The sequence below is a fragment of the Calonectris borealis genome, chromosome 23 (genome assembly GCF_964195595.1).
Source record: "Calonectris borealis chromosome 23, bCalBor7.hap1.2, whole genome shotgun sequence".
Classification (NCBI taxonomy): domain Eukaryota; kingdom Metazoa; phylum Chordata; class Aves; order Procellariiformes; family Procellariidae; genus Calonectris; species Calonectris borealis.
Genome location: NC_134334.1, coordinates 916758 through 935010, shown reverse-complemented (window position 1 = coordinate 935010; position 18253 = coordinate 916758). Strand labels below are relative to the sequence as shown.

General features: G+C 56.7%; 1 protein-coding gene across 1 annotated transcript in view; it reads left to right on the top strand.

The window, feature by feature from the left end:
- Positions 1-13292, top strand: part of AJAP1 (adherens junctions associated protein 1) — a 33562-nt gene extending 20270 nt beyond the window's left edge. Inside the window, exons 3-5 of the mRNA XM_075172061.1 lie at positions 8901-8988; positions 11486-11728; positions 13177-13292. Of these exons, the coding sequence (XP_075028162.1) occupies positions 8901-8988; positions 11486-11728; positions 13177-13249 (404 nt within the window). The 3' untranslated portion in view covers positions 13250-13292. The remainder of the gene's footprint in view (positions 1-8900; positions 8989-11485; positions 11729-13176) is intronic.
- Positions 13293-18253: the final 4961 nt, after the last annotated feature.

The window sequence follows — 18253 nt, the reverse complement described above, 5'->3', positions numbered from 1 at the left end:
AGGCAGCCGAGCAATTACTTGTACCGTCTGGAAAGAAAGGAGAGGCTGGTGGGTGCCGCTCTGGTTTGGTGGGTGCCGCCGTGCGGGGGGTTGTTTCGGGTAACCCACAGCTCGGGTGTGTTTGTGCCGGTGCCACCTCTGCCTGCCCGGCGCCTGGCAGAGTGCTGATGGCAGTCAGATGGGGACGCAATATCTTCACCCAGGCGCAGTTTATGCTTATGCTTTTCGAAACTGTGCTTTCTTTCTCGGGGGCTGTCATAATCGTTTTACGGTGGAGCACGAAAGAGAGAAATAATTAAAATTCCAGCGTGCTGCAAGAGGCAAGGGCCGGACGGAGCTTTCCCCGGGGCGGCCGCGGGGCTGCTCTCCGTGCAGGCTGGGCTCCTCCGCCGAGGCAGAGCATCCTCCTGTACTATGGGCTCAGCCAAAAACCAGAAGAAAAGAGAAGAATGAATCAGAGACTGTCAGAGTGAGGCATGAATTGCGCTCGCTGGGTTGTCTGAGGCTCTCCTTTCAGTATTATTAGAATAAAGCCGTCTTTAATTAAACCTTTAAGTGCTTTATAAGGCAGAAGACTTTATGTGCCGTCTGCTGCTCTTAATGGTGATTTGATGGCCAGTACGCAATGAGTTTGGCATTGTGCTCTGCAGGCAGTGTGCTGGTGAAGGAGCGGTGCTAAGGAGCACCCCTGTCCCCAGGTTTGCCGGCCGGGGGTGCTCCTGCGCGGGTGCTGGCGTGGGCACCCGCTGTGCCGGCAGCCGGAGCCGAGCTCATGGTGTGCCCCAGCCTGCCCTCTGCTCCCTCCTCACCGCTGGCTAGGAACGTATCGGGAATAAATAATAATACAGAGACATTCATTTCCCTGCTGGGAGATGACCCTGCCTTCAAAAAGAAGGTGCAGGAGAGGGGGCGCTGGATGCAAGGAGATAGTGGATGCAAAAGGCTTCAAAGGAATTAATTAAAGATAAAATGTGTTTAAAAGAAGACCTTGGGCGGTTGGGATGGAGCCGCCGCTTTGATCCGCCATGCAAAGGCGTGGGGAGCCGTTGCAGCCGGGGGCCGGAGAGGAGGCGAGGGGGCTGGACGGCATCTCCTGGGCCAGCACGCGCCGGCCACCTTTCCCGGGAGGTTCCCGAAGGATGCTTTGTAAGGCCGTGCATCAGCTGCGCGAGAAGGTGGCTCTCCTCAAGGACGGAGGGTGATGGCTGAGGCAAGAAATGAGCGTGGCCGAAAGCTGGGCTCTCTCTGGCGAGGGAGAAGGGACTCTCTTTCTCCCTGGGATTAGCAGATGGCGTGCGTGCGGGTGTCTGAATGAGCCAGAAACTCTCCTCTGCTGCTCTCAGAGATGTTTATTGCTCGGTGATATTTGCTGTAACACCTGAGAAGATAAGTCTCAGTGTCTTTAGCATAAGCCTCTAGGATCTTCGTTCTTGGCAAGAATATTTCGCAGCAGCAGCAGCAGCAGGATATTCTCCTTTCATCAGTCCAACCCGAAATACCAGGAGGCTTCCAGGAACCTTGGGTTTTTTGCTGAAGAGCTCATTTTCACTTCAGGATGACTAATGCTCACTGGGCTGGCTTTTGGAGCTGATCGCCCTGATTTACCAGATGGAAAACCGAGGGGCTTTGCCTGCACAAACTCTGCTTTGAAGGCAGGAGGGGTGTCAGGAGGAGCGGCCCCACGGCGGTTTCCCAGCACAGTGGGTCGGGCAGCGGATGAACCAGCTTTGCACTGGAACAAGCTTTTCTGAGAAGACTCCTGCCATGTCTCCTCTCCTGTATCTAACCCTCACGGTTTTTGTAAATTATTTTTCTTACAAGCTATTGACGGCAGTAGGGTTCGCGTTACGGCAAAGTCTGACTGATCCCTCCTGGGAAAGGCCATTTGTGGCTGTGATTGCAGCAGAACGGCCACGCAACGCTCCTGATTGAATTTTTCTGTCCGAAAGCAGTTTTATCGGCTAGATGAGGCTTTCGGGGATCAGATGGGTTTTCTGATAGCTGGGGAAGCTGTGATGCCTCTTGAGTCCAGCCGGTTTTCCCCAGCCTCTCCGCGATGCTCGGGAGGAGGCAGAGGCGTGCCGGTGCCCGTGGCGTGCAAGAACAGAGGGAGGAGACTTGTGGCAGGGACGAGGACGGGATGCCGAGCCCTGCGAGAAGACCCCACTTCGGAGAGAGCCCCTCCTCGGGCAGCCGCCCGCACCGATGTCCCCGCCTGCAAAGGCAGCTGGGGACGATGCCCGGAGCAGGCAGCCGGCCAGCTGCCAGGCTCGTGTGCCTGATGGACTGGCGTGGAGTGGATCCGCTCTGCTGGTTGCCATCCCACATTGCCCGCTCCGCTCCCCGGAGATGCGGTACCCGCTGCTCAGCTGCTGCAGACCGGGGAGGCTCTGCGGAGCCCGTCAGCCCGGCCGTTCCCTGTTCCGGGCTCGGGCGGCTCTTCCAGCTGTATTTTGCCTGCTGGGGCGCAGGCAGGGAGCCAGGCCACGCGCCGTGGACAGTGGCGAAGCCACCCGAGAGGAATCCTTCGCTGCTACGGCTGTTGCGGGCAGCAGGTACTGGCGTGCCCCTCAGGCTGGGGGACGCGGTGTGCCCGGCTGCCCGATGCGCTGCCGCACCGAGCCGAGCGCGGGGCTGGGTGGAGGCGGTGGCCACAGCGCCGGTCGTTGGCTTCTGCGTGGGCTGTGATGCTCACCGTGGAAATGGCTTAGATGGTTATTTTGGCTAGGAAGAATTGCCAGGGCACCAATTCCGTCTGTGTTTCCATCATTTCCCTCTCTATAAGCTCTCCAGCCGCTCCCAGGAGCCAGTTTCTTTTCAATGCTCGTTACTGGGAGCCCGTCCGGTCTCCCCCCGGCTTTGATTGAGAGCGAGAGGGAGAGGCGTTAGGGCTGACGGTGCACGTGGAAATCCTGCTGCAGCCAAGGACGTGTCTCTGGCTCACCCCTGCGGTGCCGGACGGGCCCTCCCTGCTCCCCGCCACGTGCCGGCAGACCCGGCCCTGGCTTATTTAGGAGATTTACCCTCTTTCAGCGTTTCGACTCAAACTGGGAGTTGCGGGAAGGCTGAGGCAGAGGGGGGAGAAAGAAGCAAGGAAGCAATCCGCGCGGCACATCTGCGGGAAGGGGCTCAGGTGCTTCGCTGCAGCCCTCTGGCTGGGGTGTAGCAGGTATTCGGAGCATCTGCTGTTTTGCTACCACTAACAGTAATTCAAGATTATGCTCTGCAAAATGAAACGGAGCAGTTTTTTCCTTTTTTAATTTTATGCAGCTTAGAGGCCTTGACGAGGGTCTTCAAAGAGTTGCGGCTCATAGCTGTTTTTATTGGGAAAATGAAAAATATGGTCTCCCTAACCAGAGCTGTTGAAATAAAGGCCTTGGGGGACAGAGGTTCTCTTTGTTTTTAATTAAGAGCTTATATCTCCTGTTCGCTGCCATTGCGCACTTCTGCAGTAGCAAGACATTAGTCTCAAATGGATTTTCTCATGGAATTAATTCTGTTGATGCAGAGCTGTCCAGGAGCCATTTCTAAAGGTAGCCAGAAAGGCCAAAACTCAGCACTTTCATCTCAGTGGCAAATATATGGTCTTTAAAATAACATATAAAAAAAGCCCTGACATTTGCTTGCTTTGAGAAGATTGGGTTTTTCCCGGGATGCAGGGAATCTGGAGTTGCATTTTGTGGGTTGATGCCCGGCTGCTGCCGAGGCTGGGGCTGCTGCCCGCGGGGGTGCTGAGGCTGGGTCTCCCACCGCCGGAGGGGACGAGGAGTCCCCGGCGAGGGCGGAGTGTGGTCGGACAGCGTGAGAGTGGAAAAACCCAGCAATATTTCAGCATTTCCAAGGGTTCAAAGAGCGTCTTTGAAGAGCTTTCCCTCCTGGCAGGCGACACATTAAATTCTGCTGCACTAGCAGAAGCACAGGGGTTTGGACACACTTTCAATTCCATTAAATACTTCTCCTGTAATTACCCTCGAGTTAAATGGTCACTGCGTCAAATTGCCTAGTAAAAGCCTTGTAAGAGGGAACCGCTCGCAGCCCCTGGCAGAGATGAGGCATTTACAGCTGCCGAGGCTGGTGCCGGACGGGGCGGCAGCTCGCCGGGCGTCCCTCCCCGATCCCCGCTCCAGCCCCTGCCCTTGCTGCAGCTTGTTTCTTTGCTGGTTATTAACGTGTAATTAAATGACCGCCGGGTTCTGTAGCTCGCTGGGATCGGAGCTTTGCCATTTGAAAGGTTTGCCACAGAGATGAGCAAACAAAACCGAGCCACCATAATTCCTGCTTCCAGGTTCTTTCCCGCAGCCTGCCCCGCGTTTTGGGGGTGCAGGCTTTCGCTGTGAGTTACACACGCGCCGGAAGGCTTCCCGCACTGGGGGAGGAGGGTAATTTTGCTTTATGAGCTATTGATTTTATCCTCCAGGTCCCTTTCCTCCAGACAGATTGGGCTCCTAGGGCCGCATTTAAAATAATGCTTCGCTGTTCGTAGCCGTCTCTCTTTTTCATCTCGCCTCGCCCCTCGGGTAGTGTCCCTCACGGGACGTTCCCTCTCCCAGGATGCCCCATCCATTAACACCTTCTCTTGCAGATTGGATATTTCTGTTCGATTTTGCTCTGTACAGTTCTACATATTTCTTTGAAGGCCTAGAGGAAAAGATCTGATATATTTGCAAAGTAAGAATAAAGACCTGTTAGTCTTTATTGCAGTGGGTATTGCTGTAGGGCAATCAGGGAATCATCCCAGTTACCCATCCGGTCCCTTTCCCTCTCCCCATCGCTGCCATGGTTAACGCTGTTGGGAAAAACATTTCCCAGCCCCTTGAAATCCCCGCAGGCTCTAGTGCAGAATTAATATGCGATGCAAAGGAACTTTCTTCTATGCCGGTACATATGGCAACTTATGTGTGTGATGGAGTCTAAAATTATTCAGCCCTTCTTAAAATCCATGTGTCCTGCTCCGAAGAGCTGCCATCCTTCCCAGTGCTCAGCCACCTGCGATCTCTTCTGCCTGCACGCTTCCCATTACGTAAGTGCAAGGATTAATTGCATCGTTAGGTTCTTCCATGTCCCTGCCGCCTCTGCCTCAGCTCCCATCTTTGCAGAAGGTTTCATTTCCAATGCCGCTTCTCTTTTCAAAGGCATCGGGCACTGGGCTGTTTTTATTTTATTTTTAGAGTCTTTCCTCTTACCATTTTCGGCAGTGTCCCACTGGGAGCTGCTCCAAGATTGCCACGAAGGACGCGGCCGGGCCGGCTGCGCCGGGGTGTGCGGCGCTCCTGACCCGGCGCGCGCGGGAGCACCAAAGCACCGGGCGGGTGTGAGCCGGGGGCTGGGAGCTGCCGGCTGCGCTCCTCGGGTCTGTCGGGACACGGCTCCCGTCGCGACTGTCCTCCGGGGACCCGAAGCGCGGGGCCAGAAGTCTTTCTCCGCGCCTCGCCTTCAGCTGGTGGGGTGCCGGCGGGAGGGGGGAAGCCCTGTGGCATTTTCCCCATGAATTCCCTCGGGAAACGAAAGCCGGAGGCAGAGCAGCTGAGGAGCAAATACTTTGGCTCTGGGTCCCGAGTCACTCGTGGGAGGTGGCCGATCTCCCCAGCCCGGGGAGGATGACTCTGCCAGCCCCCGCAGCTCCGGGCTCGGCGGCTCCTGAGCGCTCCTGCCCACCCGGAGCGGTGTCCCCACAGGGACTGGCTTTCGGTTCGGGACCCCCCCAGCCTGCAGAGCCGTGAACGGGTTCTGCGAGGCCCTGCCGGGTCTCCTCCTCGAGGGCACGAAGCCCAGCGGCTGCTGCCCGGTGTCGGACCCCTCCGGAGCCGAAGGTGGTGCAGAGGAGGTGGGTGCCGGGTCCTCCCCGTCCTCTGCCACCACTGTCCCCAGCCCTTGCGTTTGCTTCCCCTGACCCCTCTTTTTTCCGGCAGCTGCTCCTGCCAGCCCTTCTCCGGAGGAGCCTTGTCAGTGTTTGAACCAACTGAAGTGTAATTGGGAGTAAATGGAGGAAATGGGTCATTTGCAAAATAGGTGCTTGAGTCGAGGGAGAAAAATAACCCTGACGCATCCCATCCCGCTGCGCTCAGCTTCGCCAGGGCGCGGGGGCTGGCAAGCAGCCGTCCGTCTGTCTGTCCGATGGCTCCCCAGGGAGGGAGCGTGCGGCTTGCAGCCCTGGGGAGCAGGGGAAGAGCCCCAAAGTACGCGGGGTTTGCAGCATTCTGCACCTCCCTGCATTGTGGTGGGCTCTTGTCTTCTGCTGGCTCGGCACTGGGACCGTGCCAGGATCCAAAGAGCCAGCATTTCAGAAGTGTTGGCCTTCGGGAAGTCATTTCTCCTCCGTCCTGCTCCAGAAAACCCCTTTGGCAGCGATGTCCGTGGCGTGGCTGACATCTGCCACTGCCTCCTGCTCCGGACGACGTCCTGTCCTTAAAACCGGTCGGGACCCCTGCTCTTTTCTCCAGCTCTTCTCCCAGATCTCCTCCATAGCGTGTCCACTGGCAAAGCAGAAGAAGCGCTAGAAGATGCCGGGTGCGTGCTTCCTTCCAGAAACCCTTCTGGTTTTATGTTGGAGGTGAGTGCTTTTGCTCCCCAGATGCCAGATGTGGTCGCCAGGGCGGGCGCCAGGCTGGTGCCCCCTTCCCCTTCGCACCGGTCCTTGCCGAGCAGCTCCCTCCCCGGCAGCCTGGTGTCGGTCGCTGGCACGCCAGCTCCGGGCTGGGCGCGAAGCCTTCCCCGCGAGCCATCGTACCCAAGTGCTTGGCACGGGGCGTGTGTCGGTGAATCAGACTCGCCGAAGGTGACCTTGGTTTTATTATATTAAACTGTCAAGGCTCACATTTCTGAGCATTTGATTTACGCCCGGGATGCATCCTGGCAGCAAAGTCCGCAGCGCTTCCTAAAAAGGTGTCACTGCTGGCTGGCCTCATTGCTCAAAATCTGGGATTTTAATGGGTCTCCGCAGCCCAAGCGGGGATCCGTGCCGCCTTCCCGGGGCAGCCGGCGGCGAAGCCTGGGTCCTGCGGCATGGGCAGCACGGCAACGCTGACAAGGACAAGTTGATGGTGGATCTTGAGCAAGGATGCTGGGGTGGCGAGGTGTGGTGCTGAGGCACGTGTGCCCATGGGCAGGGCTAAGGAAAGCCGGGGCAGCCCCTCGAGCCATGGCGTGGTGCGCGCTTGTGCTCCCCAAAGCTGGGAGGCTGCTGCGCTGCGTGCTGGAGGTGGCTTTCGGAAGGTGACTTATATCTCCGTGCGCCTGCACTGAGCGGTTTGCATCTCCCCTCGGGAGCCCTCCTGGGTCGCGGCAGCCTTGCACGGCTTTTCTCCCGCTCTTCCCCAGGCCAGAAGCATTTTCCGTCGTGTTTCTGGGGGATTAGGGGTTCTCTGGAGGTGCGTGGGCTGGGGAGGCGTCCAACGCTGCACGCCCTGGGAGGTGGCAGCTTTGCCCTGGGAGTCGGGCTGAGCTCGAGCAGCTTTTCTACCTTGATGAGTTTTGTCAGCAGTGTGCAGGGACCCGAAACCCCCGGGGCGCGGGGGTGAGCAGGGGGAGACGAGATAACAAATTTCAAGGGAGTGAAAACTTTTGTCCTTGGAGAGAAGGCAGCACAGCAGCAAGCGTGATCCATGGTTTAAAATACCACTGATAAATCTCGTCTGGCCTAATTACCCAGCCTGGTGCTTGGGCTGCTGCTCAGAGTCTTGTGCAAGCCTGCCGTGAGGGCAGGGTGCGCTGTGCCGAAAGCTGGGGAGCCGCGGCATGGCCCCGAATCCGCTGCTCAGGAGGAGCGTGGGAGAGCCCTGGGCGGCATTCCCGTGGGAATGCTCTGCACAAAGTCCCTGCGGAGAGCAGCTCTCCGGGCTGCGGCGGGGGCGCGCGCCCCCAACGTGTCTCTCCCGAGAGGGTTTTCCGCCCTCCGAGGAGGGGGCGCGCCTGGCGCACGCTGCTTTTGCCGGGAAAAGGATGTGCGTGCCTACGGCTGCCGGTGCTGGAAGAGCTGTTGTGGCCGGTTCGCTGCCGAGACCCGCGGCCGGGCAGGCAGGCAGCCGTCTGCCCACCCCCCTCCCGGGTCTGCAGCCGGGGCAGCCCTGCCAGCATCCCCCGCTCCGGCCGAGCCGCGGCCCCTGCGCAGAAACCGTCCTTGCCTGCGGGCAGCCGGCCGGGAGCCCGTGAGCTCTTGTGTGGGAAGAAGCAGCGATTTCCTTGCCACGCGCACCCGCACGAGCTGGGAGCGCTACGCATGCATTGCACAAATGCACATATATATATATATAAAAAACTGCTTGTTTTCCTGTCATGCTAACACTTATTTATTTATTAAAAATACCATCCATCAGGAGCTGCAACATCTGTTTGTGAAAAATAGCACATCCTTGGGCTGCAGCCAGGAAAATCATTTCATTACGAAATTGCAACTGTAAAGCAGCACAAAATCACAAACATACTGTACATTGAGATGCTTTTGTTTCCAAACTGCTCATTAGGAATGATACACGAGCCAAAATTACACCCTGTGTAAGGTGAATTAGGAGAAAATGAGCCCATCCAACCTTCTAAGCGAGCAGCGGTTAGTGCGGTAATTATTATCTCTGGTTAATCCTGCACCCACTGCCAGGCTGCGCTCAAGTTTCCCTTTCCGTCCCGGAGGGGATACGTCTTCACATCTCTTCCGTTCTTTGTGCCTAATTCGGGCTGACAAGGAACATACTTGAGAGGATAGGAAATGGAAGCCTGGCTTAAAGATTATTTTATGTAAGGCAGGGGAGAGGATTGCGTTGCCGCTGCCAGGGGCTGCGTACGGCCCCGCGCCGGGGAGGGGCTCGGGAGGCAGGGGGGTCTGTGTGCGGCGGGGGGGCTTTGGTCGCCGCTGCCCGGGATCCCCCTTGGCTCCCGTCCCCACTCTCTCTCATTTCTTTTCTCCGCAGGTCTGGCGGTTCATCAGATAATCACTATTACCGTGTCCCTCATCATGGTCATAGCCGCTCTGATAACAACTCTTGTCTTAAAAAACTGGTAAGGTCCCTCCTGGGTCTGTTTGCCTTGGGGGGAGGCGCGGGGATGGGGCAGGGTGGGGAGGGGGTGCTTTCCCAGCTGTGAGCGCTGAAGCCCGGGTCATCCGCCAGGCACTGCAGGAGAAAATGGGCTTTTTTTAAACTGAAACCTCCAAAGGAGGTTGAAGCACCTGGGTTCATCTGTGCCCCTGCGGTTCCCCTGCTCTCACCGCGTGGAGGGTGGCTTTGGGGACCAGCACGTGGCCAGGGTCGGGTGGCCGAGAACCATGTGGGACACGTGCTCTTCGCTGCTCCAGGATTGCCTTGCTGCAACGTGATGCCACCTGGTGAGGTCAAAGTCGTGCGTTCGGCCGCCGCAGGTGTCCCTGCAAGGGTGGCGGGACCTGCCCCGCACTGGGCGGCATCCCCTCTGCCGCCCTGCTTAAGCAGCTCTGCTGCTGCTCCTTAAGTCACCAGCCTGGCTCAGCCAGCAACAATTGCACTTTCCGACCTTCCCTACACCTCCAGGGACTGAAGGGCACCTCCTGAGCCCCCACCTCCTGGGGCGCTCCTCCAGCTTCATTTGCTCCCGTTTAGTCTCTTGACACGGCTGGGCGTATGGCAAAATAGGTTAGCTTTTCGCTCCAGGCGCTCGTGACTTTACCTATTTTCCCAGGGAAACTGGCCTACTTTGAGGTCAGCGTTGCTGGTGTAATGATACGGCTGCAGCTCGGGGCCGGTGGGAGAGCTGCCGCACGGTGCTGCCGCGGTTCTCTCCTCCGGTGGTCTCCTGCAGCCCGGCCGCCTCCCGCCCCTCTGCCCGCCCGAGCTCTGCGGGTGCTGCGGCAGATCGATTCTTGCGCCCGGGAGGAAATTAGAAAACCAGGTTGATGAAGAAGGCTGCTCGCCCCCCGGGGTTAGAGGAAAATCTGTTTGCAGGGCTACGGAGGAATCTTAATCTCGGCAGAGCTTTAACGAAGTTGCAGCTGGCCGAAAGCGCCGAATTACTCGCCCCGCAGATGAATTTGCTCTGCTGGGAGCGGGCCCGTGGGGAGGCATCGGGAGTGCAGCCGGTGATGCTCGGTCGTGTGTCTCAGGCAGGATTTACTTTGCTAAACTTCTGCCCTAGTTGTAGCAGTATTTCGATGAAAGAGCGTGGAAAATACTTTCTAAAACACTTCTGGGATTTTTCTCTAATAGCGGTCATAAGCAGCACATATCATTGATCCGGCCGACCGCAGCTTGGCAGAACAGCTCGAGTAACCGAATGCTGAAGCCAAAAAGGGAAAAAAAACCAGATACAGTGATCGGTATAGAATAGAAATGGTTTACAGTAAGTGAAATTGGGAAATCACCGGAGAATACCTGCAGGCGAGTGCAGTCAGACCTGTCCCAGGCAGAGAAGCAGCACCCCGATGAGTTTGCTCAGCTCTAACACTTGCCAAACTGCTTTGCTTGGGCTTGCGCAGGCGAGGGCCGGCCGCGCGCTGGCTGCAGGCTCCGGGGCAGAGCTGGCCAGATCACACGCTCAGTCCCGGCCCCAGACGGGACGCGGTCTCTACCCCCATCCTTTGGCTGGCGCCTGTCCCCCTCGGGCAGGACGGGGGAGCGACGGCTGCGCGCCGTGCACGTGTCCTTCTTGTCATCACTCCTTCTGCAAACGTGCCGTGGGGGAGCTGACGGTTATTTTAGTGGCTGTCTCTCTCGGTTGCATCAGCCGGCGCAGAGCAGGCTGTGCCCCACTGCTGGCAGATGCTGCCGCTCCCCGGGGAGCCTGGTGCTCCTGGCCCCGCAGATCTCCCTCCGCAGGCAGCGCAGGCAGCGCAGGCAGCGCCAGCATCCCCCGCTCCCGCTGCCCTCGGAGTTGCCATCTTCCGAAACTCCAGTGTTACGACAGGCACTGTCAATCCTCTTTGGAAAAAAGTGACATCTTAATTAAATCAGTGTCTAGACCCTTAAATAGGAGCAGCTGATCTGGGGCAGGTTCCTGCTAGCTGGCGTTCTTGTTTCGCTCGTATCGAACCAGAAGCCTTGCACGGCCACGAGATCCCGTTGGGGCCTCCGGAGCCGGCGGAGTCACCGGGGAGCAGGGCTGCACTGCCAGCCGTCCCTCGGCCGAGGGGGAGCGTGTCTGCCGTGTCAGACCAGTTTCTGAGCTTATTTATCCCAGTCAGTTAAAACCTTTTGGTGCCTCCCAAACAGAAAGGGTTGAACTTCATTGTTCTCACCTATGTCTTTTCACTTACAAAAAGGCTTTCACTTCCTGCAGGTATAAACTTGTGACTTGCTAAATTATTCCCCTGGTGGTAAAAAACTTGTATCTAAAATGTAAATTTGGTCCTCAAAAAAAAAAAAGGCAAGCCAAATGACTGCTTGATTGTGGCTGAGGTTTCCAAAGTGCCTGAACTCTAATCTAATACTGAGCGATGTGTAATTAATGGCCGATAACGCGTGTTCCCCTGCCGAGCATCAGCGACGCACGGTGTGTCGTGTCCCTTCTTCTCTCCCCGCCGCCCCAGCTGCGCGCAGAGCGGGCGCCCGCGGCGCAACAGCCACCAGCGCAAGCTGGACCAGCAGGAGGAGAGCTGCCAGAACCTGACCGACTTCGCCCCCGCCCGCGTGCCCAGCGCCCTCGACATCTTCACCGCCTACAACGAGACGCTGCAGTGCTCCCACGAGTGCGTCCGGACCCCCGTGCCCGTCTACGCGGAGGAGGCGTTGCACTCGCCCGGGGATTATAAAACAACCTTCAATGGAAACAGGTGAGGCGGCCAGGGCGGTTTCCCTGCGGGTTGGGGAGCGCTGTCCCGCCCCAGGGGTCCGCTGCCCCCTCTCTTCCCTGGGGAGATGCCCTGGGAGCCCATGGCGGAGCTGCCTTCCTCCGGCTCCCCAAGCACCGCGGTGCTCGCCCGCCCCATAGCTCAGCGTGGGCACGGCCGCTGGACCTCTCCTCCCCCGGTGAGGGTGGGCAGTCGGCTCAGCAAGCCCTGGCAGCGCTCGGCACCGCACGTTTTTCAGTTCCCGGCTGCTGCCGCCAGCACATAAATGCTGCTGGATGCATCTTCCAGCGTTCGTGCTGTCTCCTAAGTGGCATCGAAAGAGCTGCTGGATTGCGAACGAGCGGGGTGATTAATGGAGGAGCGGGCGGCGAGAGCCAAATGAACCATTTGTCTGGCGTGAAATAATGACGCGTTAACAAGAGGTTCATAGCAGCTGGCGGCGTGGTGTAAAAGATGCGAGCCCTTGCTCTGCGTGCCCCTCGCCTGCATGGGGAGGGAGGTGGACGGGAGGGCTGGGTGAGTGACCACCCCGCACCCTGGGCTGGCTCCCAGAGCCCTCTCAGCGGGCGCTGGTGCAGTTTCACCACGCAGTAAATGCATGTTCCCCGTCAAAGCTAGAGGGGAAATCAGGAGGAGAGTTCTGAGGGAGAAAATGAGCAACTAGCACTCCACGCAGCCTGGCTGGAGCGTGGCACGCGTGCCAGCCGCAGCTGATGTCCAGAAGGACAGAGGCATGGAAGCTGACAGCTTAATAGACATCTTTTTAACCATCATCTTCTGCGTGCGCATGCTAGTTCACATTTTTCAGGGTTTCCTCACATCTTGGAAGGCAGAGAGTTGGCGGGGATTTTCAAACCATTTCGTTGAACGTACGCGTGCGTTGCTTTTGATGTGAACCCCAGCCAAGCGGTGCAGGGGTGCAGGGGGGCCCTTGTTCTGGCTGGAAGGGGTTCGTTGCTTTTCTGCCATCAGGTGATGCTTTCTGGGACCTGTTGGCCTTGGTGCTTTTCTGGGCAGCGGGGCAGACCCCGCGCAGGCGGTGGGCATGGCAGACGCGTGCGGGACCGGCGGTGGGCGGCGCGGGGCAGCGCTGCTGTGGGGCGGCCGGGGCATGGGGAGGTGGGGAGGTGGTAGATGCCACCAGGAGGTGCCCTGCTGCCATTTGGGGTCAGATATCCCCAGAGCAATTGGCTGCGTTAAAAGGTGCTCGTGCACAGAGGTAAAAACATTCGATAGCAGCCCATCTTTTTCTTCTTTTTTCTCTGCTTCGCACCACCCTGGTTTCCAAGGCCAATAAGCCCATTCAAAGCATTACTTTAGCGATTTTTTTTTTCCCTCTAAAAAAGCTGATTTTTGCAGCAGGCCACCTCAGCTTGCTCCTTGTGTGTTACATACCAGCACGTGCAAGCCCCTTTTTCTGCTCGCTGCAGACCCTCTTCTTCTGACCGGCATCTTATTCCTGTGGCCTTTGTGTCTGAGAAATGGTTTGAAATCTCCTGCTGACTGGCCGAAGCCTGTTTGACTTCTGGGGGCAGGGCAGACGCCATCGGGCTGTTTCCTGGTACGTACCGCGCTCCCCCGCGTCCATCCCATGTCCGCCGCCCCGTGCCCGTCATCCCTGCCCGCAAGCAGCCGCTCTCTTCCCTGCCTGGTGCCATCCTCCCGCTCGCGCTTCTTTTGGGATGTCGGACCCGAGCAGGGTGGCTCGCCCGGCCGGGATGGCCGGACACATCTCCTGCCGTGGATGGGACGTTGGGTACCAAAATGGCTTTTCCACGGAGGTGAATTACAGACGGGCAAGAGCTAAACGTCAGGGTCTGGGATGGATGTGGACTTGAGAGCAAAGGGTCCCTGGGGCAGCCTTGAACTTCAGCCTGATCTTGTGGTTCCAGCCCACCTCTAAAACCTCAACACACAATAGCAATTTCCGTGCTGTGAAATGGCCTGATCTGTAATTAACCTCTTGTTGCATGATGGACAGCCCATCTCGTTCAAGGGTCATGCATCTGACATGCATGCTCCATCGGTACCCGAAAGCTCATTTGGTGATGTTTGCTGTCATCAACACTTCCATGCTCCTGTTGCGAGAGTGCCGGGGTCTTCCGCCTCCTCCTCCTCCGCCTCCTCTGCCGCCTCCTCCTCCTCCTCCTCCGCCTCCTCCTCCTCCTCCTCCCGTGCCCCCCGTTGCTCTGCGGGAAGCCGAGCCTGCAAGCCCATGTGTGCGGTCCCCGGCAGCGGGGTTCACGCCGCAGATAGTGCTGCAACCAAAGGAGAACAACGATGTTGTGCTGGTTTCAACAGTACATTGTTTGGGGATTATTTTCCTTTTTGAGTTGGCTTGAGCCGTTTTCACCTCCTTGTATTGCTTTTGAAGGTGGCACGGCCGATAGCGGTGGCAGGAAAAGCAGTTAGGGTTCACGGTGTGCCAGCTCACGGTGGGGCAGCAGTCCCCGTTTGAGCCATGTGCTCAGGTGAATTAATTGGTCTGTCCCAAGTCCCTGCTGTAATGAATCATACATTCACTGTAAATGAAATTTCCGGCCTTCCCTGACTGCAGCTTACTCGGAATAGCCTGTTTAACATTATGCTCAGCTATTGAACACAGAAATATAATTAGATTAGAATGGAGGGGAATAAGAAGTTAATGGTCTCGGCCGTGCTCGGGGCTGGCTGGGTCCGGGCAGGCCAGGTGAGGTGAGCACCCGGCTGCCGGCGCGGCGGAGGGCAGAGAGCGAGGGTGCAGCGTCTGCCCAGCGGCGTCTCGGCCCGCAGCGTCTCGCCGGCACGACCCCGCTGCTCAGCCGGGGCGGCTCTGCCCCGAGAGCCTCTCCTGGCTGGAGGGGCTTTACTGTTAAATTTGAAAGGCTCTCACTCCCCATCTGTTAATGTTCTCTCATTTTTGCTCTGACTCTTCTGTTGTGGCCGCTGTCTCGGGGGGACAAAGAGCGAAGGCGGCTGGCCGGAGAGCTGGTGTCAGTGAGCAAGGGCAGCTGGGGGACAAGCAGAGAGGTTCTGCAGGGTCTTCCTCAACAGCACGTGCGGACGCCAGCTTCAGAAAGCAAACAGCAATGATCCACTGTACCTTTTCCACCATCAGCTTTGTAGTTTGTCATGTCTGACCGTTGGCTTAAAATGATTTTTAAAAGAAACCAACACAAACCCCAAGCCAGTCATACTTGGATGCCATCAGCAGCTCTCGTGCCTGGAGTAGAGGGAAGGAGAATGAGCAGCTCTGAGCTGCTGCCCACTATGGGAAGCCTGTGCAATTCCCACCACTCCTGCCCAAGGTCCTGTGAAACTCTGTGCCAAAGGCTGTGCCCTGGTCATCTCCACAGATTTCTTTAAATAGTCCAAAGCTGTCCATTATGCCTTATTAAATCCTTGAAATTCTCATTGACCCGTTTTCATGGAATCCATAAAACGCGTATTGACGTGCTCTGGAAAAATCTATCCGAGTTGTACCAGGAGCATTAGCTCTGTAATAGTGTTTCAATTATTTATACAGTTCTGGAAGCTGATGTTTGGTTTCATAAATGTTAACAAAATGACATTAATCCAAAAACTGTTCTCTGCACATGTGTATTTGCACCGGGGTATTTTTGAAATACACATGCATAAGTGGTACGTCATGGTAAAAACCAGGTGATTGCTACAGATGCCTTCCGTCTGTGGGGAGTAATGTAGAGAATGTCACCATGGCACAGATAACAGGAGAAAATGCCCTCGTCCCAAAATGGGGTCAACCCAAATCCTTTAGAAGTTCAGAAAAGGTCGCTTAATATTTTTTCCACACCGTACTATTTCCCATGCACATTTGCCTAGGTGTTCTGCCCGGGCACGGTTGTTAGAGTGAGCAACTGCCAGGGTCGTGGCCTGTATGTCTTGGAGCGGGCTTTGCTCTGCGCAGCGGTGCTGCACGGCTCTCCCTGCAGCCCGGGTTTGCTCCGCAGCCTGTGGCGGTCAGCACGGGCTCCCTGTAGCTTCCCAGAAGCCTGCGGTTGAAAGATGCATTGCAACGCCATGCAAACAGCATTTTGCATGAATGCGTATGTGCCAGTTGGGACATCCCACAGATAAAATGAATATTTCAAGTTTCACATGTCACTGTGTAAGGTAGAACCTTCCAAGAGCAGATGGCGTTGAGATGAGCTCCCTGGTAGGCTGTCCCCTGTCGTCGTGGTGGCCTTGTACTGTCAGCGGACAGATGCTGCGAAGCGCAGGAGGAGCGGTGGGACTGAGGATGCCTTTCCAGCTCTCGTTTCTAGAGGAGAGGCTGCTGGAAAAGGAGCTGCAGCTGCTTCGGGCTGCACCGCTTATGGAGGGATGGCCGTTTTCCTGGCTGGCTTTTACAGTAGCGGCAACGTAGCCTGAAGGGGACGCTTGATGTTGACCCGCTGCATCTGGGCAGAGGTGGAAGGATGCTCTAGAGCACGCGAGCTTCCTGGCTGGGGGGGTTACACGCAGCTTTCTCTTCCCAGGTGTGCAGGGGACAGCACGAGGGGGGCACCCCTGCCGCCGGGGCGAGCGGAGGGTGGGGGGCTCTCCCCGCTCTGCAGGCGCACGGCCACGCACCGGGAGGGGTCAGACGCTGCACCGGTCTCCGCACCAGAAACCTCTCTCCTTGGAAAGGCTCAAAGCACTTTACAAGTTTTAGCTGATGGCACTTCACAGCTCTTAGCTGTCTAATAAGCAAATTAGTAGTACCGGGTGTGTAGAGTCAGAGCTGGAGGCACGAGATGGACGATGTGGCCAGGGGCGGGGATGGCAGGGCAGGGAGGGCGTGCGGACATTTCAACTAGATGAGCACCAGCACGCTGGTTGGAATTTAATGTGGACTTTACATATTACAGTCCATCAGCACTGTGTGAGTACCGAACGTCGTGCTGCCTAAATGGCAGTCTGGCATTTGACGATGCTGACGGCAGCGTAAGGCTGGGCTGCGCGGTCGCGGGGAGCAGATGTAAGGGACAGCGCTGCAGGGCACTCTCCAGCCTGGAGGGCTGCGGGCAGCGCCGCGGTTGTGTCAGGAAACCTGGTGAAACTCGCCTAGTCACACGGCAGGCAGATGTTGAAGTTCTTTCCTGGGGTCAGGTTCATCCCGTGCCAACAGGAGCGATGGGGAGGGGTCCTGTGCCGCCGGCGCGGTCCCCGCCGGGGCGCTGGCCCTCCCAGGAGCGGGCGATGTCGCCGGCGGCGAGCAGCTGGCGGAGCTTTGCAGCAGATTGCCTGCGCCGGCGCTCAGCCCCGCGGGAGCGCTGGCGGGTGGGTGTCGCGCCGGGGCAGCTCTCCTGCAAACGGAGGACCTGGCCCGTGCGGGCAGCCCGGCGTACAGCTGCAGCAGCAGCAGCGTGGCCCAGGGCTGGTTTAGGTGAAGAGTAACGCGGTCGGTTAAAGCATCTGTGCCAGGCAAGTCACTGGAGAATTATCTGCACGGAGGTATAAGAAGCAAAACTGTCTGTGCCCCGATCACGGCGGACGACAGAGGAGACGCAGCGCCCAGGCAGAGGCAGGGGCAGCCGCTGTTTTGCAAACGAAAAGGTGAAGTTTGCTGCAGGCTTGAGTGGCTTTGGCCGGGCACCACAGCAAACTGTGGCTGTTTTGGTTTGATTTCATACTGGCTTTGGGGCTTTCTGAAATGAAGTTTGAGATTTCACATTATTCTTGTCCTTAATCCCACTCTCTTTGAAAAACCCCATGGAATGAGATTATACAAAAATCTGTAAGGTTGATCAAGCGCTGACCTACTTTGCACAAAGAGGCTATTTGGAATACAATATAAATTTTACATCCTGCAATGCATGCATTAAGTAGTATTCATCCAGAACTGTGTAAATGTTCAGCATCGCTGTTAGGGAAGTGGCGATTTGAGACCTGAAAAGGTCTGTTACTGATACGGTAACATTGATCTGACCCTAGCTTTTGCACAAAGCAGTTAAAATTTACAGTATTGTATGGTAATTCCATGCTTTGAACACAGCGAGCAGCTGCTGTGATGGCCCCGTTCTGCCTAACAGCAGCAAATGGTTTGTATTAACAGATAATGAGTCATCATAAAAAATCCAGGCTTGTCTTCGGAGGAATAACAGCAGTCCCAACACAGCCTCGGTGCAGGAGATTAAGGACTCTGTAAAATCTGTCTTGCTAATTAAGACTTCAGTGTTGTTCTCTGAGATGGTATATATTGGGCATCTTGCTTAAAAATAATGCTGAGGAAAGAACCCTTGAACATAAAGCGTATTGCATTCCTAGATGCTAATAACCAGCTAGTCAGAGGTCATAGCGCAGATTAGGGTATATATGTCATGAGCACACTATAGGCAGCACTTCTGCATATGCTGTATCTATATCTGCTGTATATAAAGCCCGCACGTGGGTAGCTGTCTCAGGCATGGTTAGCTGTGTTACAGCATGCATCGCTATACGTAAAGTCACGTACGCGTAAAGCAAGTGGCCGCACGCTAATGATGGGGAGGTTTAAAGGTTTAAAGATTACGCAGGGAGAGATAT